General features: G+C 45.1%; 2 protein-coding genes and 1 pseudogene across 2 annotated transcripts in view; 2 read left to right on the top strand and 1 right to left on the bottom strand.

Moving 5' to 3' along the window:
* The first annotated feature begins 494 nt into the window (after positions 1–494).
* Positions 495–8,001, top strand: btd (biotinidase). The gene is made up of 9 exons (XM_056298907.1): positions 495–586; positions 2,326–2,604; positions 2,989–3,138; positions 3,301–3,452; positions 4,472–4,649; positions 6,131–6,392; positions 6,480–6,835; positions 7,392–7,684; positions 7,873–8,001. The coding sequence occupies exons 1-8, from the start codon at positions 581–583 to the stop codon at positions 7,662–7,664; spliced, it is 1,656 nt and encodes a 551-aa protein (XP_056154882.1). The 5' UTR covers positions 495–580; the 3' UTR covers positions 7,665–7,684; positions 7,873–8,001.
* Positions 8,002–8,746: 745 nt separating this feature from the next.
* LOC130129107 (serine/arginine-rich splicing factor 9-like) lies at positions 8,747–9,487 on the top strand (annotated as a pseudogene).
* A 1,537-nt stretch (positions 9,488–11,024) lies between these two features.
* The window catches only part of LOC130129106 (serine/threonine-protein phosphatase 6 regulatory ankyrin repeat subunit A), a 32,477-nt gene continuing 21,593 nt past the window's right edge, over positions 11,025–21,908 (bottom strand). The window contains 27 exon segments of the mRNA XM_056298906.1: positions 11,025–11,323; positions 11,503–11,594; positions 11,696–11,778; positions 11,873–11,955; positions 12,156–12,304; positions 12,977–13,060; positions 13,153–13,240; positions 13,544–13,763; positions 14,381–14,498; positions 14,759–14,846; positions 15,808–16,009; positions 16,134–16,208; positions 16,535–16,561; positions 17,311–17,422; positions 17,574–17,714; positions 18,008–18,076; positions 18,345–18,408; positions 18,524–18,606; positions 18,768–18,882; positions 19,268–19,346; positions 19,673–19,777; positions 19,856–19,963; positions 20,872–21,014; positions 21,376–21,403; positions 21,405–21,464; positions 21,680–21,748; positions 21,750–21,881. Coding sequence (XP_056154881.1) covers positions 11,025–11,323; positions 11,503–11,594; positions 11,696–11,778; positions 11,873–11,955; positions 12,156–12,304; positions 12,977–13,060; positions 13,153–13,240; positions 13,544–13,763; positions 14,381–14,498; positions 14,759–14,846; positions 15,808–16,009; positions 16,134–16,208; positions 16,535–16,561; positions 17,311–17,422; positions 17,574–17,714; positions 18,008–18,076; positions 18,345–18,408; positions 18,524–18,606; positions 18,768–18,882; positions 19,268–19,346; positions 19,673–19,777; positions 19,856–19,963; positions 20,872–21,014; positions 21,376–21,403; positions 21,405–21,464; positions 21,680–21,748; positions 21,750–21,881 — 2,916 coding nt within the window.

Raw genomic sequence — 21,908 nt, 5'->3', positions numbered from 1 at the left:
TTATTCGGCTCAATTCTAATAAAACAGAAATCCTTGTTATTGGGTCCCAGCATCTCACAAAACAAATACTGCCATCTACTGGTTACCTGTCAGAGCATATCAAGCCTGTTGCAAGAAATCTTGGTGTCTTGTTTGATAGCAGCATATCACAAAGCTTGTCCAAACATGTTTTTATCACCTCAGGAATATTGCAAAATTAAGATCTATCTTAAAATTTAGAGATGCAGAAACTGTTGACCATGCTTTTATCTCCTCCCGCCTTGATTATTGCCGCAGCCTTTTCTCTGGGTTGATTGATCAAGAAAAGGCAGAAGCGCAGCAGCTTACTGCGTGAAATTTCGGACCTTACTTACCATCTACAGGATGAGCCCTTTCTGGACTCAGCGATTGGCCGACTCACCGACCTTTCGGAGGATGTGAGGCTACATACTCCTCACAATGAGACCCTTCCTCTCTCTTACACGCCACCCTCCAAGAAAGCAAGACACCACATCAAACCTCTCAGCACGGTCCCCAGAAAACACCCATTCTCTGGTAGGGTTGGCCGTCGTGCTGAAGTAATGAGATCATCAATCCATAAATGAAGGTAGGCTAATAACAGCTACTGTACTGAAACAACTTCTTTATGTCTATGATTTTCATGCTGGGACCACTACATCCGTATTGGGTCTCTTGTAAGGAGTATGTGTGGTGTCAGAAACAAACACAGAAACATGTAGAAAGAGAAACCACCCAATGGGTGGAGAAAGTGGCACTCCATAAAAGTTAGATGCAAGACTTTGGCTCACGTTACTCATATTTTTTTATTTGGGCTTACGCGTTATGGCATAATGCCTTTGTCAGAGCATCTCAGCAGGAGGGTACATGTCAGTCACTGGCACCATAATAATATACGGTAGCAAAAATAAGCACTGTGCACAATCAGTAGGCCTATGATAATAACGGAAATACAGCTGTAGTATCCTACAATAATCAGATACAATCAAAGCATAATGCTCTTTCTCACTATACAAACGAACATAATGTGGATGACCTAATTAGTATTAGCAAACGTTTTAGACTGATTATTAAAGAGCATTTCAATTGTGTACCACAGGAGGACTCTAGTGGGAATTGAATATGCCTACACTATGTTACATTACTATTATCACTAAATTAAGCGACAAGCCTACTCACTCAAGTTGAGTAATTCTGTAGTTCAACAGTGCAAAGTGTTTGTCTGGTGCTTTACACCAAAACCTCTTCACAGTTTGCACTCCACGCTCTGCTTCACCATTTGAGTGTGGCATGTGTGGTGAAGATGTCTTGTGTGAAATACCATAACTCTTACAGAAGTCCTTAAATTCCTCTAAGGAATACTGCGGACCGTTGTCTGTCCATAGAGTGGCAGGGATGCCATGCCTGATGAACTGAGCTTTCAGAGTCTCTATGGTGGTGCGACTGCGCATGTATTTCAGTTAGTTTACTTCAAGCAAATTCTGAGAAGTAATTCACTAGGAGGGTATACTGCTTGCCTTCAAACTCAAACAGATCTGAGGCCACCTCCTCAAATGGCAGCTCTGGTGTTTCTGTCGGCTTGAGTGGTTGACTGGGCAGTTTATTTTGTAAATCAGCACACTTGCTGCAATTTCTGACCATTTCTTCGATTTCAGCACTCATGCCTGGCCAGTATAACACGTAAAGGGCTCGCTGTTTCCACGTCACTATCCTGTTGTATAAGCCTTAGCATGTGCTCTCGCGTGGTGGGGGGGGGGCACAACTATACATAGTCCTTTGTATACAACTCCATCAGGTAGCACAAGCTGGCTTCTCGAGTCCCAATATGGCTGAACAGGAATGGGCACTGCCCGTCTGTGTTCTGGCCAGCCATGCTGAATTGTCTGTTAGAGACAGCTTAGCTCTTCTTTTGTGCGCTCCCGCAGTTCTGTGTACTTCTGGGCGCTAACTGCAACAAAGCTGAGCATGGAGACACTCTAGGCCATCCATCTCAGGCGTGCTCTCTAGAAGCTGTGCTCTGCTCTGGACAGCGTGTCAGGCAGCTCCATGTCCTTTCCCCTCCTGTACTTGACTGTTAAATTGTAGTCGAAGACACATTCTCTGGATGCGCATGGGGGTAGGCAGCAGTGATTTTTTTTTTTAAGTTTCAAATACGTAATAGAATAGAATGGAATAGTGATTCCATTCTATTCTATTCTATTTACTCTGCAGCATCTTTTTTTCCAGACCATTTCACTTCACCTTCCAAAGTCCATTGCCGTCATGTGTTCACTGATGTTTTCCTTTCCTGTTGTCCTTTGCCCCCCTTATCGGTCTCCTCGTCCACAGAATAGGAGACCACCTCCCGCTGCAGCGTCCGCCATGTCTCTCAGAAGTCTGTCGGTGTGTCTGTTCATTGTGGCCGGTCTCTGTTCATCGCCGTCTGCGGGGGCCCGGGGGCCGTTGGAGGATACTGGGGGGGGTCCGTCATACGTCGCAGCTGTGTATGAGCACCGTGTGATCCTCAACCCGGAGCCGCATGTGCAGCTGCCTCGTTCGGCCGCGCTTGAGCATGTGTGGAAAAACATGGCCATCTACGAGGAGCAAGCTGCACGCGCGGCACAAGAGGCGAGTGAGTGAGTGAGTGAGTGAGTGAGTGAGTGAGTGAGAGAGAGAGTGTGTGTGTGTGTGTGTGTGTGTGTGTGTGTGTGTGTGTGTGTGTGTGTGTGTGTGTGTGTGTGTGTGTGTGTGTGTGTGTGTGTGTGTGTGTGTGTGTGTGTGTGTGTGTGTGTGTGTGTGTGTATTTCTACAAGGTAGGGATTCAATGCACAGTTATAGCCCCTCTATTTGCAGGCGAGAGGCATTTTGCAGCTGAGTGAAATTAACTCAAAAGTATGAGATCAGAGCGCATACTGGGTGCATTCGATGTAAGGAGGATACGACTGTATGATGTATTTGAATATATCTGCTAAGTTTCAAGCGAGCCATATCCCCTCCCCATTCTTGTGTCAGGGTGCCCAGATCCTGGTGTTTCCGGAGGATGGTCTACAGGGTTTCAACCACAGCCGTTTGTCCATCTCTGGCTTCCTGGAGACCGTCCCTGACCCCCAGCAGGAGAGCTGGAACCCCTGCACAGAGCCAGGCACACACAACAACACTGAGGTACACACAAAAGCACCACAACATGGACGCTTCCATGTGACGTGCTTGGTTGTTGTTGGAATTGAATCCGTGGCTGCGGGCACTCCGTGGAGTTTCTCGAGATCAACCACTCTGTACTCACCAAATATAACGTGCGCGTGTGTGTGTGTGGCCCTCTCACAGATTCTCCAGAGGTTAAGCTGCATGGCCCGTCGCTACAGTCTTTACCTGGTGGCCAACATGGCCGACCTGCAGCCTTGTCCTCTGAGCACTGATCCCTCCTCCTCCTGTCCCTCTGATGGACGCTGGCAGTTCAACACCGACGTGGTTTTCAGGTGCAGCCTACGATGCCAACACATCTAGTTTTTGTGCAAACCAACGTGACCCTGATCCGACCTTATCGTGGCATCAGAGTCAGAGAAAGGTTTTGTAAAGATCAAGGCCAGTGGTGCTTTCTAAAGCCAGTTTGTCTCTCTGGTCACTATATTCATGCGATTTGTTGATGTGACCAGTGATTCACAACTAGGATTTTAAAAGGATGACATCATCGCTTTACTTTTTTGACTCGTGTTTTAATTTCGAGGTTCTCTCAAATTTTAATATTAGATGCTAGGTTTGTTAATTGGTTGACCATTGAGTAAATTGCAGCAGTGATACTCACTCTCCCATCCCAACAACCCTGCCCCCCCCCCCACACACACAGACACATAAACACATGGCACAGACACAGCGACGGAATAAATTACATTTTAAAGAGCAACTTAACTTTTGTGTGCAAAACTGAATTATATGGCTTTGTTCAGTGAAAGACATCAGTTCTGGATGAAATCTAAACACTTTTTTGCAAATATAATATCATCTGTATTTCCTGGTATAAACCTGCACACATTTGTGACCTTGCTAGTTTAACTATGCCACGGGTGATGAGTCCTGAATGCTCACATTTCTGTACATCTTTCAAAGGATGAGGAGGGGGCAGGGAACAGCTGATATTTGGGGGTGATGTTAATCGTTAATCTTAAAAGCCAGTCTGAACAGAAAATACAGCCCTAGTCTTTTATACTTCAAATGTAATTTAAATATTATCAAGACAATCATTATGTTGAGCCTAAATACATCTATGAAAACCACAATGCTACAATGGCTACCAACAGCCACCATACCCTATCAAACAAACGTTCATCATTATCCTTCCCACCACATCTTGCAAGCCAGACAAATGTCTGCAGTCACTGTGAGATATTAGTTGGATACTTTAGGACGCTTATCTTGCCACTACCCAGCTAATTTAAGCTAAAACAGATGCTCATCACCCACTTTCGGTTGATGTAAATTAATCACGGTGTTGATTCAGGTCTGATGGTCTGCTGGTGGCGCGGTACCACAAACACAACCTCTACTTTGAGAAGGCCTTCGACCAGCCGCCCGCCCCAGAGTTGGTAACATTTGACACCCCCTTTGCGGGGAGGTTTGGTGTTATCACCTGCTTCGACCTGCTTTTCCACAAGCCAACCATTACCCTAGTGGAAAAGGTAAGACACACAAGTAATCAAAATCTCACACCATTAATTCATTTACCCATAATGTACATGTATAGCACATGTACATGTAGACCACCAGTGTCATACAGTTGATACACAAATCAATTATGTCTCACTAATCAAAACATTGTGTTCAGTTGAACTCTGTCATCCTCACATGCATGTGTTCATTTAAAAAAAATCCTCACGTGGGGGGCGTCCAGGTAGCATAGCAGTCTATTCCGTAGCCTACCAACACAGAGATCGCCGGATCGAATCCCCTTGTTACCTCCGCTGCACTAGCGCCACCTCTGGTCGGTTGGGGTGCCTGTTCAGGGGGGAGGGGAAACTGAGGGGAATAACATGATCCTCCCACGCGCTACGTCCCCCTGGTGAAACTCCTCACTGTCAGGTGAAAAGAAGCGGCTGGTGACTCCACATGTATCAGAGGAGGCATGTGGTAGTCTGCAGCCCTCGGCAGAGGGGGTGGAGCAGCGACTGAGACGGCTCGGTGTGGGGTAATTGGCCAAGTGCAATTGTGGAGAAAAAAAGGGGGGGGGTCCTCACATGCAAAATACTAAATCCAACAATCAATGCACTGAAACTGGGATGTGGACGAAATGTTGTGGCCAAACAGAGAGGAGACTGGGTGACCAGTGAGATGCTAGCCAATTTTTTAATTTCCTTTACGTTACAGGGGTTTCAAATGCTGTAATGAATATTTTTGTAGACTTTTAGTGAGTGAAACCATCTGTATTGACAGCAAAATTAGATGCCATAGTCTCTAGACTATTTACAGTAGCTTGGTAATCGCCTGGTCTAACTATGGTGCGTAAGGTACAGGAGGATGCGAACATTTCATATTGATTCTGAATCTTTTGCATGTCTTTTTTATGCTTTAATAGACATAGTATTTCCACTTCGGTGACATTGCTATAATCATTGACAAATTGATTTAATTTTATAAGAAGAGTTTGACATTTTGAGACTTTCGGGGACTTTTATTGTTGCGTGGATTGCACCTCAAGTTTTGAGAATGCAGACGGTTAAGATTAAGTTAAGTTTCCTTCATTAATCCCCTTGGGGAAATTTTGTTACTGCAAATTAACCCATCCTAGCTGTGATCTGTGTAGCTAAGAGCAGCGGGCTGACGCCTTCATGCTGCGCCCGGGGACCAACTTCAGTTCTTTTCCCATTGCCTTGGTCAGGGGCACAGACAGGAGTATAAACCCTAACATGCATGTTTCTTTTGATGGTGGGGGGAAACCGGAGCACCCGGAGAAAACCCACCACAGATAAGGGGAGGACATGCAAAGTCCACACAGAGGACGACCTGGGATGACCCCGCAAGGTTGGACTGGACAACCCCGGGGTTCGAACCTAGGACCTTTTTGGTGTGAGGCGACAGCGCTAACCACTGGGCCATCGTGCCGCCCAATGTTTCAGGAATTGCAATTGAGAAAAAGTGCTTTCCCTCTCTATCCTCCTCTCAGGGTGTGCGTCAGCTCGTCTACCCCACGGCCTGGATGAATCAGCTGCCCCTGCTGGCAGCAGTCCAGTTCCAGCGGGCATTCAGCTTGGGCGCCAATGTCTCCATACTCGCAGCCAACATTCGCAGTGACCTGCTGGGTATGACTGGCAGCGGTATCTTCAGCCCCGTCTCTGCTCTCCATCACCACGCTCGGCAGGGAGAACCGGAGGAGGGCAAGCTGCTGGTGGCCAGGCTACCTGTACTAGACCCACTGTGGAGGGCGAGTAAAATGGCCACTGAGAGGGAGGAGGTGCAGAGAGAGGGAGAAAGAGGACAGGTGACCACAGATGTGAAGTCTGTGAATGGAGGAGAATCAGAAGGAGTACGAGGAGAGACTAAGGGGGAGGCAATGGGTGAGTCCTGGCCAACCCAGCCTGTGGACTCCAGATACTGCCTGCAGAAAGAGAGTTGCTTGGATTCTGCTCCTTGCCCTCCTCCTCCTTTCATCACTCCTTCACTCCCTCTGTCCCCTGTCACCTCCTCCATGATGTATGACCCCTTCACCTTTATCCTACTAAGTGGCACAGAAGGCAAGGTGAGCGTCTGCGATGGACCTTTTTGCTGCCACCTGCAGTACCAGCGGTCCGTACAGGAGGGCAGTACAGAGCTTTATGCTTTGGGAGCGTTTGCTGGAACACACACAGTCAACGGGCGCTATGCCCTGCAGGTACAGAACAAGAGCATCTTTGATCTTGTTTCTCTGTTCTTAATATTCATGGTATGCTCCATCAGCAAAGTGTCTGTTGACCTGCTTTGGTCTGTTTGGTTGGCGTGATTTTATCACCTATGCATTAGATCAGAGCTTCATTAGAGAAAATGAATATTTAAAAGCTACATTCCTGATCATTTACATGCAAAATGTTGTCCGTTTTGATACTTTAATGCCTATATATTAAAGATGATGGCTAATCCACAAATAACTGAATCATAAACACCATTATATTTGTTACCACATAGTGTTTGACCTTTTTTCTTTACCAAATCGGCCAAATTTGGAAGAAGAGGGCAGGAAGTTATTTTGAAGAGGATGCTAACTTTTATGACTAGAAAGCAGATAATAAACATGCTGATACAGCAACATCAATAGGTAAAAGCCAGGTTCAAGTATGTTTTGTTTGGCAGTAGAGGAGGTGATGTAATAGTTCTGGTGATTGTGTTTTATGTTCAATGGATCGTTGCAATTTGGATTGCTAAAATAGCTCTCGCTTCATCTTTATCCGAAGGTGTGTGCATTAGTTCGCTGTGCGGGGACGGTGGCCAGTTCCTGTGGACAGGAAGTGGAGGAGGCAGAGACTAAAATGGACTTCCTGTTGGAAGGGAAATTTGGGACATGGCATGTCTACCCTTCGATACTGGCCAGTGATCTGATCCTAGAGCAGCCAGACTGGCTGGACCAGACGGCAGACGGCAGGGTGGCTATGAAACACTCAAAGATGACTGCTGGACTCATCACTGCCTGTCTCTACGGCCGCATGTATCACCTGGACCACAACTGAAATGTTCCTGATCCTATAAGGTGTGGGTGGGTGTTTTAGTTGATGGAATCAGAGTGACCAGAAAAAGCTCTGAGACATGATTATGTACCATCGGCCATGGTGTATGACTGAGATTTCAAATGATTTTAGAATGCGTGTGTCTATGACAAAATTGGCTGGTATTCAACCTTTTTTTCTGGGATTTCCCCCCCTTCCCCTTTCTCCCCAGTTGTATCCGGCCAATTACCCCACTCTTCGAGCCATCCTGGTCTCTGCTCCACCCCCTCTGCCGATCCGAGGAGGGCTGTAGACTTACCACATGCCTCCTCCAATACATGTGGAGTCACCAGCCACTTTTCACCTGACAGTGAGGAGTTTCGCCAGGGGGACGTAGCGAGTGAGAGGATCACGCTATTCCCCCCAGTCCCCCCCCCCCGCCCCGAACAGGCGCCCCGACGGACCAGAGGAGGTGCTAGTGCAGCGACCTGGACACATACCCACATCTGGCTTCCCACCCGCAGACACAGCCAATTGTATCTGTAGGGACGCCCGACCAAGCCGGAGGTGAAACAGGGATCCAAACCAGCGATCCCTGTGTTGGTAGGCAACGGAATAGACTGTCATGCCACCCAGACGCCGGCTGGTGCTCAACCTTTAGGGGACCTTTGAATAATTGATAATCTATTGTTTAACCCCTGAATAATGGATACTGTACTTTATTTGACCCATGTTTGTCATCATTTGACTTGTGTTACAGAAAACTGCAATAGCTCAAAAACAAAATGTATTTACTTTATTCATAATTCATTCTTTAAGAACATTGCACCAAGGATAACTTCATCCTCTGCCCAAATTTTGCTTCTAAAAAGGCTTCTCCATTTCTTACATTCACACAGACACACACACAAAACTTCAGCCACTTTTTCTGTCTCCAGTACATAAATGACTAATACAGTATGTAAACAACTACTGAGTTTAGAGTTGTGAGTTGAAAAACCCAGTGGGGAGGGGTCTCACACGGCACAGCGTGCGGACTGCTAACATTAGCATCTACAAAGGAAAAGCACATTTACTCCTGAGCAGCAGAACCAGTCCTCTAACCACCATGGCGGATGGACGAATCTATGTGGGCAATCCTCCAATGGATGTGCAGGAGAGAGACACAGAGGACCTCTTCTTCAAATATGGAAAAATCCAGGATATTGAGGATTGAAGAACAATAGAGGCACTATCCCCTTTGCCTTTGTCCACTTTGAAGACCCATGGGACGCAGATGATGCCGTATATGGAAGGAATGGGTATGGAGATTCCGAGCTACATGTAGAATATCCACGATCTTCTGGGGCTAAATTTGGTGGTACTATGGGAGGAGGTGGTGGAGGAGGACCTAAGGGGAGATTTGGACCCTCAACCCGCAGATCTGAATTCCGTGTCGCAGTGACTGGACTGCCACCAACTGGGAGCTGGCAGGACCTGAAGCCACATGCGTGAAGCAGGAGATGTGTGCTTTGCTGACGTGCAGAAAGATGGTGAGGGATTGGTCGAATTCCTCCGTAGAGCGGATATGGAAATATGCTTTGCGTAAGTTGGACAGGACTGAGTTTCATTCCCATCAGGGTGAGACTGCATATATCCGTGTCTATGAGGAAAGAGGTACACCAAGCTGGGGGCGATGATGTTCCTGCTCCAGATCCAGAGGACGCTATTTGACACCCTACCAGAACAGAGGATCTCCTCCGAGACGGTACCAGACACCACCACGTCATTCTATGTCCTGCCATAGTCCACCTGCCAGGAGACATCCTCCGGAGCACCATAGTCCACCACCGTGCCACTATCGGTAGAAGGGTCCGCAGTTGATGTTAGTTGAATGCTTTGTAATTTAGATTGGGTTTTTTTGTTTGTTTTTTTGACCCCAGGTCTACATTGGATGAACTCTTTTTGCTTGCATTTTTACTTTGCAATGTTTTAGATAAGCAAATTAATCAATCCCTAATGTTTCAGGATAAACGCAGAAGTGTCAAAAGGGAGTAGTACAGGTTAATGCCAGCCTGCAGTGAAGCTGTAGGTAGGCATTACCGGGGTAAAATACATCGTAGCAGACAAGTCATTAGCACACTGCTGAGCAAATGAATGTGCCCCATTTTGCCTACTTCCACTTCGTACCAGTTGAAACGACCTGTCTAGCCACTTCAAGTTATTTCAACTAGATGAGACATTGCATCCCTTGCAAATAAAAATACATTAAAACGGCTTAAAATTCTAAGCCAATGTTCATCTCGATGCAGTCTTGTTCTCTAAGTCTCCCACAACGCCTGGAATCCTTTTTTAGTCAACACGAATCCTACTTGTATACTATTATCCTTTCAGAAAATGGCAAACTGTGTGAGAAGGTTGTCAAATATACTTGCTCTGTTTGGACCCACTAGTTAAGTACATCAATAAAAGCATTTAATGCAAAAAAACAAAAACAAAAAAAAACCACACCACAACAGGTGCTCTCCAAATAGCAGAGAGAAGCTTGTCAATGCCTTCTAGTTAGTTCAACTCCAACTGACTCCCTCTGAAAATCCACACCTGAACCAATAATATATGAAATATACCTTACATCCACCTGCTCTCAGAGTCGGTTGATATGATTCAGAAATGAACTCCTGTCCTGTGGGAATCAAAAAAGTGATTCGATTCAGTAAAATCAACTCCGCATTACAATTGTGAGTCAGTGACAGCCATTATTGCCTGCCATGGTAACCTAGAGAAGAAAGTGGGAAAAACAAAAAACAAAACTTAAATCAAAGCATACTGCAAGGAAGAGAGTCCAGTCTTGTGATCCCTTAAGATTGTCCCTCTATTTTTTTCCATAGACACAATAGTTTCTTGACGTGGTCAAAGGGCAGCATTCTGAGTGTCTCTTCAGTAGTTCAATTTTCCTCCTAAAATTGCAGGAGACAGCTGAAAGGCATAACATCACCCCAGAAAATATCAGCAGAGAGTAGGTTAAAAAGCAACACTGCTTTAAGTTGAGTGAAAAAGAAGGATACTGGCTAAACACTGGAGCTGTTGGGCAAAGCTTCTGAGTGTCTACTGACCATCAGGTTACATCCCCTCCCCTCAATTACCCAACTCACTTCATCAGGATTCGTGCACGGGCGTGCAAGTTGTCAAAGCAGACACCCCTGCCAAATATGACAGGTTGCTTTTGGGATTGTCAAAGGCCTATCTAGGTCTAAAAACGCCTGTTCTTAGCTCCAACTTGTCTCTTTACATCCCTCTCCTGTGATTTCAGTTAGGATATCCCACTAATATCTTTTTTTGGGGGGGGGGTCACAGTCAATTAGCAGTGAATCTGTAGCCCCTGCCCCTGGGGCGGAGGCGGTGTATTCAGTATGTCTCTGAATCAGAGTCGTTGAGCTCATCGTCTGCAGAGACACAGGACAGTGGGCGGTCCAGCCTACAGTAGGAGCCATGGTCAGGCCGCAGAGGAGGCGGGGTGCTGAAAGCCACACCTTTGGAGACATGATTGGATGAGGAACGGTGATTGATGGCTGTCTGATTGAGAGAAAGGGTGGGCAGTGCTGCTATGGTGACCATAGGGGAGGTGGGCATCATGGAATTGAGGATGAGAGCCAGGCAGTCAGCCACATCCCGGTTGGGGGCGCAGGCCAGCGCCGGGGTGTAACCTAGAGGACAGGAGGATGAGACAAAGTGTATCTGCTTATATTTAAGTGCAAGTGTGTTTGTGTGTGTGTGTGTGTGTGTGTATGTATATATATATATATATATATATATATATATATATATATATGAGAGAGAGAGAGAGAAGACAGACTGAGTGCAAATGTGTAAATTGAGTGCTGACCATTCTCATCCACTGCTTGAACACTGGCTCCTTTCCCCAGCAGTTCTTGAACCACCACTGTCAGACCGTTCCTGGCTGCTACATGTAGGGGCCTGAAAAGGGGGGGGGCAGTGTTTAAGTGAGTCCTGTCAGAAGTAATACAGCTAACAAATCACAGTGTGGTTAAATGTGTCTGCATAGCAGGACTACGTACGTCTGCAGAGCAGTGTTGGTGCAGTTGATGAAGTTCTTGTCATTAATCTTCTCCAAAATCAGCAAGGCACTTGTCTCGTGACCCTGGGAGAAACAGAGAGGGAGAGAGAGGGACCATGGAGAATATAGTGATATTTATTTATTTGTGTATGTGACACTGTGTGTGTTTATGTGTTACCTTGCTGCAAGCTAGATGTAAGGCTGTGTTCCTGTTGTTATCCTGTCTCGTGAGGTCAGCTTTTGCACTGCTCACCAACACCTCTGCAAAACACAGATGGCATATACAAAATGCAGTCATTGGGCAGCAGGCAGGGAGACACCCTGGACAGACCGCCAGGCCATCATGTGTGTGTGTGTGTGTGTGTGTATGTATGTGTATATATATATATATATATATATATATATATATATACATATATGTCTGTGTGTGTGTATGTGTATGTGTGTGGCCATGTACATACCAACAGCATTTGTCTGTCCATTGTGAGCGGCCATCATCAGCGGTGTGCTGCGAGTGTGTGTGTCTGCTGTGTTGGCCTGAGCTCCATGACCCAGGAGCAGGGACACACACTCCACATGGTCAGAGAATGCTGCAGCGTGAAGGGGAGTTCTACAGTAACATGCACATACAAACACATAGTCAAAGGTATACTGACAAGGGTAGAGCATCTCAGTTAAGTCAAATTAATTTATAGAGGCCCTTTCACAAACAGGGTTATCACAAAATACTTCACAGTGAACAAAGGACAGGAATAAAATAAAAAAAGACCACAAACAAACAAACTTCAAGGAAGGAAACCAGTTTGTGTGTGTTTAAGTGTATATGCATCTGTAATAAAGAAGTACTGTCATATTCAACACTATCTATTGCAGTTCTCATCACAACCACTGTGATAAAGATTGATAGAGATGAAGATTGATCTCAAAGTTTCCCCCATCATCATAATAATGGCATGGCATCTTATGAGTAGATGCCATTTTGAGTGTTTGTTGTATAGCAATCTGCCCAGCAGTCATATGGGCTCACGGAATTCCCGCAAAATGTGGTGGTGCATCATTTTTTACAGATATAGCCTTACCATTCCAGATGATCAGGCTATATCTGATCACTTAAATAAGATGATCATTTTTATAACAAATGCACTCAGAGCAATCAAGCCCTTATTCAAAAACAGAACCCTGGCATAGACAAGCTGAACATGAAAACACCCTGCTGAATATAAATGTCATTTAAATAATAACAACAATGTAGATTAAAAGTTTGTGTGTGTGTGGCTCTTACCTGCCCTTGGAATCAGCGGTGTTGATGATGGCGGAGCCCAGAGAGTCGATTAACATCTCCGCCACCCCCTCATGATCATTAATTCTGAAAAGCATACACACAATATCAACACACATTACCCACAAACCCCATAGTTTATCCCAAAAAGGCTCACATACATGCAAACATGGTCTTACACAGCACAGTGCAGGGCGGTAAAAGGGTTGCCCTGAATTTTCTGGAAAAGCTCATGCTCCAATAGTGCTTCCGCACATGCATCATAACCTGAGAGAGAGAAGAAAAGAGACAGAGACAGATAGGGATGGGGGACAGGACAGGGATATAGAAAGAGAAAAGGAAAGGTTCAAGAGAATTTTGAGGATTCAAAAACTGTATGGGAACCTTTCATTGGTAAAACGTGCCATCGCCAAGAAACCCCCCAAAAAAACAGTTGGCGGTATTGACTGTAAAGTAGAACAGTGTTTCCCTTCACACTTAGCCATATTTAAAATGTGGTGCAGTGGCTTTATATAGAACAAAAGTACAGATGTACTTATGAAGTGTTTCTCAGTTTAATTCTCCATTTACCGTTGTAGCATGCCCAGTGCAGTGGTGTGTAGCCGTGGTTGTCCGTAAAGTGTGTGGGGGTGTGGGAGTTGTTGATGGCCTGCAGGAAGGCCCCCAGGGCACCCAAACGTCCGCAGGCAGCAGCCAGGAGAAAGGGCGAGAGGCCTCGGATGTCCTTCACACACACACTGGCCCCTCGCTGGAGGAGGGCTTCGATACACTCCACCTGGCCGGTCACTGCCTGGAGGGGAAAAGAGAAGAAGGAAAATCAGCAATGATTTTATATTGAAATAATATTTCATCAAAACTGAGAACACTTCTGGTGAATTCCTATACCAAAATGATAACAATTAAATGTTTTTTCTATATGTCCGAAAGAGCCAGAGGATTAGCAAAACACATTTATTTAACAAGTTTTGTTGACGTGGATTAAAGTTTAACTCAAAGGTACTGGGTCACACAAAAATTAACTATAGTCCAAATATCAGAAAATATTAACATACTGTAGAATTTCTTGGAAAATATCTCCCTCTAACTTCCCAGTTGTTGAATATGCACAGTTGGGAAGTTATAAACAATGAATATACAAACAATGTAACTTCTATAAAGCAAAATTATATTCTATTAAGAGTTATCTTTGTGATTTATGTATCATCTATATATCCTTTATCTATCAATCCATTTTTACATCTGGACCAAGAAGTAAATCCATCCCTGACCCAGTGATTTCATGTATTTTTGTTATCCATGCATTATGCACAGTTGACTAGATAAAAAAAACAAAAAAAAACAAGCATTTCCATGGGCTTCGAATGGTTGGAAATCAGCAGTTTGTGAGTGTACAGAAGTATGTCTCACCCCGCGGTGTAGTGCGGTCCTGCCCCAGCAATCCCGGGCCTCAACGCTTGCTCCATGACTGAGCAGCGTGTACACACACTCTGTGTGTCCGTTCAGTACTGCCAGCATCAGAGGGGTCCTGCACACACCATGAAAACACCAACAGACACAAGAGCTACTCAGCAACTAATAATACAAGAAAGATGACACAGTGATGTAGTAAACGCGGACTGATCAAGTACTTAAATTTAGAAATGCGTTTAAACCAAAGGGAAATACATCCTAAATGAGAAAAAAAAATCACTTAGCAAAAGATTAAGACTTTTTTTGTATATCAACACACACACACACACACACACACACACACACACACACACACACACACACACAAAAACTCACTCTCCATTGATGTCTTGTATATCCACAGAAACGCGTTGGTCATTGTTGCTGATGAGCAGGCGTAGGCACTCTGGATAGCCATTCATAGCTGAAAAGTTGGCATACATCCACACGTGCCACACACACACACACACACACACACACACACACACACACACACACACACACACACACACACACACACAACAGCACACTGGGTTAGTGATATGCTGACCAGGGTTAGCACACATTTCTAAAACATTGGGAAAAATTAATAAGTGACCTTGTAAACAGTGACACAAATTGCAATAAATATCTAATAAAAATGTATTAGTTACTTTTTCAAAGTTATTTTAAGAATCATATCTATACATATTTTCATAACTTAGTTATTCAACAGATGCTCATATGCAGAGTAGCAAAAAACAAGCACATAGTAGTTCAATATCTTGCTCATAGATATTTGACTTCGTTTCGGGAATTAAACTTAAGTTATGCTCTCTTTAACCATTAAACCTTCCTTTCTAGGGTATTTTGATTTAACACAATTTGGAAGCCAGGCTCTAAACAACATTTATATTATATATAACATTTGTCAATGCTTCATACCTGTCAATTCTTTTTTTTTTTTTAGATCCCCCCCCCCTTTCTTTTCTCCCGTTGTACCTGTCCAATTACCCCACTCTTTCGAGCTGTCCTGGTCGCTGCTCCACCCCCTCCGCTGATCCGGGGAGGGCTGCAGACTACCACGTGTCCTCCGATACATGTGGAGTCGCCAGCCGCTTCTTTTCACCTGACAGTGAGGAGTTTCGCCAGGGGGACATAGCACGTGGGAGGATCACACCATTCCCCCCAGTTCCCCCTCCTCCCCGAACAGGCGCTCCGACCGACCAGAGGGAGGCGCTAGTGCACCGACCTGGACACATCCGGCTTCCCAACCGCAGACACAGCCAATTGTGTCTGTAGGGACACTCGACCATGCCAGAGGTAATACCCGCCAATTCCACAGCCATATGTGTTGGATGTGTTTTTTTAACTGCAGCATTGCTGGATGTATAGTACATGTGTACCTGCAGCGTGTATGGCCGTCCTTTTTTGACTGTAGTCACAGGCCATGGGTGAGGCGCCATGGTGGAGCAGCAATGAGACACACTCCTGGCGGCCCCTGGAGCAGGCCAGACTTAAAGGGGTCCGGCCATCGGGGCTGCGCCTATCCACTTCTAGCAGGGTGGACAGGAGGACTTCTAATGCGCCACAGTGGCCGTGGTAGGCCTAGAGAATCGAGATGCACACACCATCAACATCTGAGAGTAATCAGTTGGCAGACTCAACAGTGGCGGTAAAGGAATGCTGAGTCGTGACAGAGAGAGATGGATGGAGATAGACAAGAACTCACCGCCAGATGAAGTGGACTGACAGGCGCCTGACTTTCTGAGTCACGCAGGAGGTCTGTTCCTGACGTCTCCAGCAGCTGCCACAGAATTTTTCTCAAATTAAAACCAGGTTTACACAAATTGCATCTCACATGCCACATGAAGCAAGACACTATAAATAAATCCTTGTTTGTCCAGAGAAGAGCCCCTGTCACAAAATAAACCCCACACGAGTAGTTCCATTCCATCCATCCATTATCCAAGTCGCTTATCCTCATCAGGATTGTGGGGACGCTGGAGCCTATCCCAGCAGTCACTGGGCAGCAGGCGGGAAGACACCCTGGACAGGCCGCCAGTCCATTACTGGCAAAATAGTTTTAATAGTTAAAATAGTAGATTTTGTTGAACTAAACAATGTGCTTACCACATCAAGAGGTGTCTCACTGGCCATCTAAAGAAAAAAATCAAACAAACAAGATAAGCAGAGGTATGTCTGTTACAGCTTCCTGCTTTGTTTCTGGCTCTGCCTTTCTTAGTCTTCCTACACCTTCTGCAAATGCTGTGGAGACTTTTATCAGATTTGTTTCAAACTCAAATAAATGCAGAGAACATGATTTACTGAGGTTACAAACTAGTATGACAAATCACAAATATCTTTTCCTCAACACACAAAAAAATCCTACTATTTTGAAACTGAAGAAAATAATTCCAAATTAAAATAATAAATCTATTGTTCTGAAAACAACATACCACATTTGAACTGGCCAAACTTGTTTGTTTACGAAAGTAGCAGTGAGCTCAAGTCCTCCAGTTCACAAATGCATTGTTTTGAAAGGATAATCCCTTTAGTAAAATCACATCACAGTTAGTGCTGCATCAACAATCCCAAGTCAGGTCGTGGGATGCTGGAGCTTATCTCAGCAGTCATTGGGCGGCAGGCGGGGGAGACACCATGTACAGGCCGCCAGTCCATCACAGAGCTGACACATTCACACCTAGGGACAATCTAGTATGGCCGATTCACCAGACCTACATGTCTTTGGACTGTGGGAGGAAACCGGAGCACCTGGAGGAAACCCACGCAGACACGGGGAGAACATGCAAACTCCACACAGAGGACAACCCGGGATCTGTAAATCTGGTTTGTCCAGATTCTATTTCAGATGACACATGTTTAAACAGTACAGAAGTTGTTCCCACCATTTCCAGGCAGAGTGTGTGTCCGTAGGCTGATGCATAGTGCACTGAGCTGTAGCCCCGTCTGTCTCTAACTCCGGGATCAGCATCATTCCTCAACAGGTACTCCAGACACCTGACATATAGATAATTCAATCAAACACAGGACTTGTGCTGACCAATCACATAGCTTGTCCTCCAATGTGAGGTCAAAAAATGAGGACAAAAATCACGCAGAATTCAGAATTCAGTCTGACACACACATAAACATGCAGAGTGAAACTTACTTTCCTTCAGTGTCTCCAGCAGCAGCATAGTGCAGGGGACTGCAGCCTCTCTGGTCCAGCTCGTTGACGCTGGCCCCGGAGCCCACCAGGGCAAACACACAATGGAAGTTACAATTGGCTGATGCATAGTGCAGCGGAGTCCTGGGATGTCGTTCAAGGAGGAGACAGATATAAACTGCTTTAAGCTGTGATTCATGTTAAACAGGGATTACATGTACTGTTAGAATACATTTGAATGGCCAGGACTGTCTCAGCTGGACAGCCCACTCTGACTCTAAGGATCCCTAAAGGAATACAACAACATGTGTAAAGAGACACATGCAAAATGGCCGCTGAGAGGAGCTGATGGGAAGAAGTGGGGGAAAAAAAGAATAGGACAACCACATCGATGATATGTCCAACCAAGTTTCACTGAATGGAGACGGAGAATGCACCTTCCAAATTTGTCTTTCCTGTTGAAGTCTGCTCCTGCATTTAACAGCAGGTTCAGGCACTCCAGATTCCTGGTCAGAGAGAGGAGTTCAACAGTCACTATTTCATTTATGTACAAACAACTGCCAGGAAATCACTTTGGTGTCAGGCTATTACGAAGCAGAAAAATGTACTTAATTCATTGTATAGTATTTACTGGAGGACTAGAGGTGAACACAGACAGTAAGCAAACCAGATCTATGCCAAGACAAGGACTAAAAAGAGAGGAGAAATGAAAGGACCATGGAAAGAAGACAGAAGATAAAAGGATGATGTAAAGGTTAGATGAAACTGACTAACCCTCCAGCTGCAGCAGCATGTAGACAGGTTCTTCCGAAGTCGTCCGGGGTGTCTATATCAAAGTCTGAACAAAAATGCAATCCTCTTTAATTTGGATGTCGGGTAGGTAATGTGAGTGGTAAAACAATGTTGTAAGAACAGTGCCGGAGGACTACACGTTTATTTGTGTGAGAGTGTACCTGATGACAGCAGCTTCCTGCAGCAGTCTGAAAAGCCGCTGAGGGCTGCCAGGTGGAGGGGAAACATTCCATGAAGACCTCTCCTACGGAGACGTAAAACTCATAAAACAGCCACAAGCCATCACAGTGTGTATGCAAACAACTTAAAAACCCATTCTTAAAGAGAAACAGAGAGATAAATACGCAGAGACACAGAAAGAGAGAAAAAGAAAGACAGAAACTGACAGCATGCGTAGTAACTGACTTGGCGATGTTGGCCCCCTGGTTGATGAGTGCAGTGATAATGAGCTCATGGCCATAGCGGGCAGCAATATGAAGGGCAGAGTTTTTGCTCTTGTCTTCACAGTCAACCTCTGCTCCTACACAAACATTTCCCGATTAATATAACATAATGACGATAAAAAAGACACAGGACAGATAATTTTGTTGTTCACCTATGTGCTAAATTCACAGTGCCAGTGAGTGCATCCAAAGCTATTCAGGGATAGGTAAGGCAGCACCTCCTCCGTTTGTACTGGCTAAGAGCTGATACCGACCAGCTGCCCTATCCTGCTCCTCATTACATCTGCCCTCTATGGGTCCATCATGTTTAGTTAATGCATGCGCGCGCGCGCGCGCGCGCGCACACACACACACACACACACACACACACACACACACACACACACACACACACACACACACACACACACACACACACAAATAAACTCAGAAGAGAGTGTGTGAAGGGCTTTGGGGTCTTACCATTTTCAATAAGGGCCCGAGAGCGAGAGAACCTGCCGTGAGCAGCTGCCATGTGAAGGGGAGTCTTACCATCCCTGCTCTAGAGAGGTGGAGAGAAGAAGAGATGGAAAAAAATAGAGATAGAGAGGAAGGAAGAAGACGGAAATGACAAAAAGGCAGAGATGCCAGAGAAGTGAGAGATAAGGACAAATGAGGATGCCGTTATCATTTCAGATTAGTTTCCACTGAATATTTAAAGCTACAAATATGAAAAAGATCTGACAGATTAAAACAGATTTAACAAAACTATTCAAACACTGTCATTTTAGTTGTTGCAGCTAAATAAGTAAAGGAAACCCTAATGTTGGGATAAATCTGTGATTGTATGCACACGTGTGGCTGTATGTGCACGCTCTGTGTACTCACTCTCATATTGACGTAAGCTCCTTTGGCCAGCAACAACTCCTGGCACAGCGCTCCCTGTCGGGAGGAAGAGGCAAAGTGGAGTGCGGAGAACCCCCTCTCATTCACCTGAGACAGGATATAAAGCAATTAGCCAATACCCACCATCACTGTCAGACAAAGCGCATATGCTCTAACAATTCATACCTGGTTGATATTAGCTCCTGCCTCAATGAGCTCATTGACCACCACATCTTGTCCGTTGTAACAGGCCACGTGGAGCGGGGAGTTACCATAGCTATTCACATCATTGATCTAAACAGAAGACGTTCATCAGTGTATGACTACAGAGGAGCAGGCACACTTCAATAGCTTATTGTGTCTTGAACAACCTGCATGTTTTTCAAGAACTAAGAAAACGTCGTTGCTATTTTTATATCTCAAAAGCAGAGACAATACTGTATGAATACCAAGTACCATGTTGTTCAGCTATTTTACAGCCAGTAGCTATGTTTCCATCCAAATGTGTATATTCTGAGCTCTTTTTGCTCAGGACTTTATAATCACAAGAGTGCCAATAATAGCTGCTCAGCAAAAACAGCTAGCACAAAAGCTAAGTGCTAACTCTAAGGGGAGGGAAATGGAGAGTTTTAAGTCTTAACTGCCATCGAAGGTGTTGTTATTGGAAGTTTATTTAGGCTCTACCTGGTCGTACTCCTCGCAGTCCAGACAAGGAAATACAATGGGCTATATCATAACAGCTGAGGCAATGGCTTATCCCCTATGTCATCATTTATTCAAAAATTACCTCTCCATCACCCTTCAAGCATCTATCTATTGACATGCTACATTTTCCACCTCAATTGAGCAAAAAAAAAAAAAAAAACCTTTGGGATTTATAATTCAAATTTAGTGCTTCCATTCAAATATTCTTGTTTGAAATGTTTCCATTCATTTAACAACCAACATATCGATGGAAGCATGGCTATTGGTTTAGTTTGGTCCCAGATCCACAACACCATATGTGTACAGCGAGGACTGTGCCAGTGTCAGTTGTTGGCGTGAATGTTTTGTGGCACTGAAAAAAAAAAAAGTCCACACACAAATCTTGTTTCTTTCTACAGTGTTTATGTGAATGTCTCTTAGCACTAACAACACCAGAAGCCAAGGCACCAAGGCTGCCAGGGCGTGTTTGCTGTATATGTGTGTGTTTTTGCTCTGACCTGGACACCCAAGCCCAGTAGGTAGTGGACGGTACTGCTCATGCCACTGGAGGCGGCTGCATGGAGTGGCGTGTAGGCCTTCTTGTCCTTGCAGTCGAACTCTGCGCCACTTGCCACCAGTAACCTCACCACCTCCAGATGACCTAAAACAAGGTGTGCGGTGGATCAGCATGAAAGATATATGCACATTTCAACCAAAGGTTTTTCTTGATAACACTAACATTACACCCATGACTTTCATGCAAATGTTTCCCCGTGTTACAATAAGTCATTGTTACTGCACAAGTGTGAGTTATAGAGAAATACTCTTGAGTTGAGAGAAACAACTGGAAGGCATTATTTGTAAATTTTATAACAGAGGTAGGAAGCAAGAGGACATAAACAGGCTGACAAGTGGTGGCAGTGGGGGCATATGCAACACATGCCAATAGGAGTTTGTATGGGCTTCAGCTAGAGTAGATTCATGGAGAGTGGTTACCCAAGTTGATAAGATAACAGTCTTACCCATGTAAGCTGCCCAGTGGATGGCTCTCCCTGTCTTTCTTATCAAACGCATTGATATTAGCTCCTCTGGACAGAAGCAGCTTCACCATCTAAACAAAAGACAAACAGCCTTTAACTGGATGTTGCTGTGCGTGCGAGAGAGAGAGAGAGAGAGAGAGAGAGAGAGAGAGAGAGGGAGAGAGAGAGAGAGAGAGAGAGAGAGAGAGAGAGAGAGAGAGAGAGAGAGAGAGAGAGAGAGAGAGAGAGAGAGAGCGAGAGAGAGAGAGAGAGAGAAACGAGAGAGAGAACGAGAGAGAGGTCTAACCTCTACATGTCCACTGAAGGCAGCATGGTGCAAGGCAGTGCGTCCGGCACGGTCAGACACATTAACGTTTGCTAAGCAAAGGGACCAGAGCCTCGGCACAGCGGACAGCCTTGTTGCTAGCAGCAACATGGAGTGGTGTCTGCCAGTTTTTGTCTCGGGCATTAACATCAGCACTATGCTTCAGCAATACCGACACTGCATCCTGAAAGGAGGGAGAGAGCATAGGTAA

Source organism: Lampris incognitus, chromosome 18 (genome assembly GCF_029633865.1).
Source record: "Lampris incognitus isolate fLamInc1 chromosome 18, fLamInc1.hap2, whole genome shotgun sequence".
Classification (NCBI taxonomy): domain Eukaryota; kingdom Metazoa; phylum Chordata; class Actinopteri; order Lampriformes; family Lampridae; genus Lampris; species Lampris incognitus.
Note: the sequence above shows the minus strand (reverse complement) of the source record. Positions and strands in the feature narration are given on the sequence as shown.

Excerpts from the sequence above, each read along its gene's own strand:
- btd (XM_056298907.1), top strand. Across the intron at positions 2,605-2,988 it reads CTGCACGCGCGGCACAAGAG|GGTGCCCAGATCCTGGTGTT; the intron begins GCGAGTGAGTGA and ends TTCTTGTGTCAG. Across the intron at positions 4,650-6,130 it reads CCATTACCCTAGTGGAAAAG|GGTGTGCGTCAGCTCGTCTA; the intron begins GTAAGACACACA and ends TCCTCCTCTCAG.